Consider the following 2,450-nt stretch of genomic DNA (forward strand, 5'->3'; position numbering starts at 1 on the left):
AGCACAGCAGGAAAGTGGGTGATGCTACTGTGGACAATGTGCTCGCCAGTGCTTGCAACTTTCACGTATGGCGAGAGGTTATTGTTCATGCGTTCCTTTGATACATGCATGTCAGCGATTCAATCGTCATAATTCTACATTATCTTCCAAAAACATAAAAAAAACAGGGCAACTTGTACGGAATTAGATATACAAGGAACAAAGTTACACTACAGTTAACAGTACTCATCACAAACAAACAAGCAAGGGGTGTCACATATTCGGAATTGTGTCGGTTTACCTCCTTCGTGTTGAAATGCATCAAAGGGTCATATCGGAGATCATGGCCGACCATTCCCGTCTGCCAACCGTGGTTCTATGCCACCTACGACAATACGAACGTCGTCATTAGAGACTTTCCCCCTTCGTTCATGCCCTTGTAATATCTGCGGACCAGATGTGCTGATATTTTCAACAACTGTATGTCCCAGTGAGCCCAAGCCGACGCCCTTGTGATATTGAGAATGTGAACTCGTATCTCTCGACCAATCCGAGACAGATGGCACGCGGCAACATGGCTGAAGCTCCGGATGGCGATCGAAAATATAGAGGTGTACATCGCTCAACGGGTACCCATCCTTGGGAGGTGGATCGCCTCTCTTAACCCGATCTTCCACAACTCGTATCTCGTGCTTCCTTGAAAATCCGATGTCCTCCCCTTCTTCTATTAGATCTGCATCACCTGTATCCTCTCCACGCTGACCTTCTTGACCTCTCCCATCGGAATGCTTGCGTTTGCGGTCGGGTTTAGATTGCGGTCGCCAAGGTTTCTTGGCCGATGCCTCTAATTCGGACCGTTGCCTCTTTGGATCTTCATCCCACCTCTTCATTTCGGCCTGGATCCAAGAAGATTGGAATTCCGCAATTCTACTTAGCATGAAGTAGCTTTCGATAAAATGGGACAAATATCGGAGATCATATGGCCTAAGCACGCGGCGCACAACCTGACCGGAATCAGACTCGATATGAAGAAGGATACGATCCACTTACCACTGCATCTTCCTCCCAGTTAGAAACGTAGAGCACAAGTTCATCTTGGTTTAATGTGGCACCAAATACAGGCCCATCTTTTAGGCACAACGCTCTACGGTGTAGCTGACTGGAGTACATGGTAAGCTGCTCCTGGCGTTTCACAACCTCGAGTTTCTCTAATTTCCACTCGAAGACGGAGGTAACAAACATCTTTGGGTTGCGTATTGAATCTGGAGACCATGTCCCGGAGAACACGTGTTTGTCGTGACGGGCCGAAAAAAAGGACTCATTCCATTTCAGTGGCAGGGTGTAAGTCGTTATGGCGTCTGCTCGAACAGTATTTGGCACGTCGGGTAGGACTAGTTCGATTTCGGACCTAGGAATTGAAGAAGTCGCAATGCAAAAAAAATTCAATGTATAGAAATACCTCCACGCCTGATTCGCTCCAGGCCGAAGTTGAAACGCATGAATAACCAGCCCATCGACGGCCCAGCGAATTGAAGCCTCATTTCCCTTCTTGTCCGCATGGAAAGAGAATGTTCTCCAAAAAGTGACAAGAGAGTTCACCGCATCTACAAACCCATATTCGTCACGACCAATAAATCGGGCACTCCAACGATCAATGCCCTTGCGCCATTCTTTGAAACCTTGAATAGCCTCTTCCGCTTTTGGATCTCCGGATAGAAGCTTCTTAATTATTCGAATCGTCTAGGGGAACCATCAGACTGCGAGTTGAGTATGACACAGAATGTACGACCTACATCCTTGCTTTTGATGCACCTCGGATATTCGAACGAGGCAATGAAATTGTCGAATTCGTCATTCTCCCATATTCCAGGAGCAAATTCTAGTTTATGGCGCATTGCCCAAGCGTCCCATCGTTCATTCGAATCACACAATCTGGTTGCAGTACTCAGACCTCTGAAAGGCAAACGGGAATAAGCTTACTTTAAGGCGGGAAGGGTCGATGCTCTGGAATCCATTGGTAAATAAGTAATCTGACAAAGCAGAAAGTATATTGATCGTACCTTGTACTCGCAGAGTCTTCATTCGGCGGCCCTTGTGCTTGCTGGTTGTCCCGAGAGGAGCCTGTCGCTCTTGCGAGAGTATCACCAGCCGTATTCATGGGTTCCTCTCTGTGGGTATATTAGAAACAGGAAAGGGAATAAACAAGTATAAGATACACACCCTTCGATTGCACTTGATATCGTAAGGGTTTAGTGAACGTAACAGCGAATATGGTGAACGGTGACTCACGAATCGCGCTGTGGCCTTGGAAGGTTAAATTGTATATGCCTTTCCATGGTAATGATATAAGTGAAACGCACCGTTCACTCGTCCCAGGATTTATCATTTTCGATATGGGCCTGGTCGGTAGTAGTTGAGACATGGCTGGCAGGAAACTCACATTCATACAAACAATAACAAACAACAGCTTG

The 2,450-nt window shown here is 46.6% G+C and overlaps 1 protein-coding gene across 1 annotated transcript; it reads right to left on the reverse strand.

Annotated features, from left to right (window-relative positions):
• Positions 1-208: 208 nt before the first annotated feature.
• On the reverse strand, positions 209-1,351 carry FOMMEDRAFT_23024 (uncharacterized protein). Its single transcript, XM_007270287.1, has 2 exons — positions 1,030-1,351; positions 209-983 (listed from the first exon to the last, which is right to left on the reverse strand). The coding sequence occupies exons 1-2, from the start codon at positions 1,219-1,221 to the stop codon at positions 321-323; spliced, it is 855 nt and encodes a 284-aa protein (XP_007270349.1). The 5' UTR covers positions 1,222-1,351; the 3' UTR covers positions 209-320.
• Positions 1,352-2,450: the final 1,099 nt, after the last annotated feature.

Source organism: Fomitiporia mediterranea (assembly GCF_000271605.1).
Source record: "Fomitiporia mediterranea MF3/22 unplaced genomic scaffold FOMMEscaffold_13, whole genome shotgun sequence".
Taxonomy (NCBI): Eukaryota; Fungi; Basidiomycota; class Agaricomycetes; order Hymenochaetales; family Hymenochaetaceae; genus Fomitiporia; species Fomitiporia mediterranea.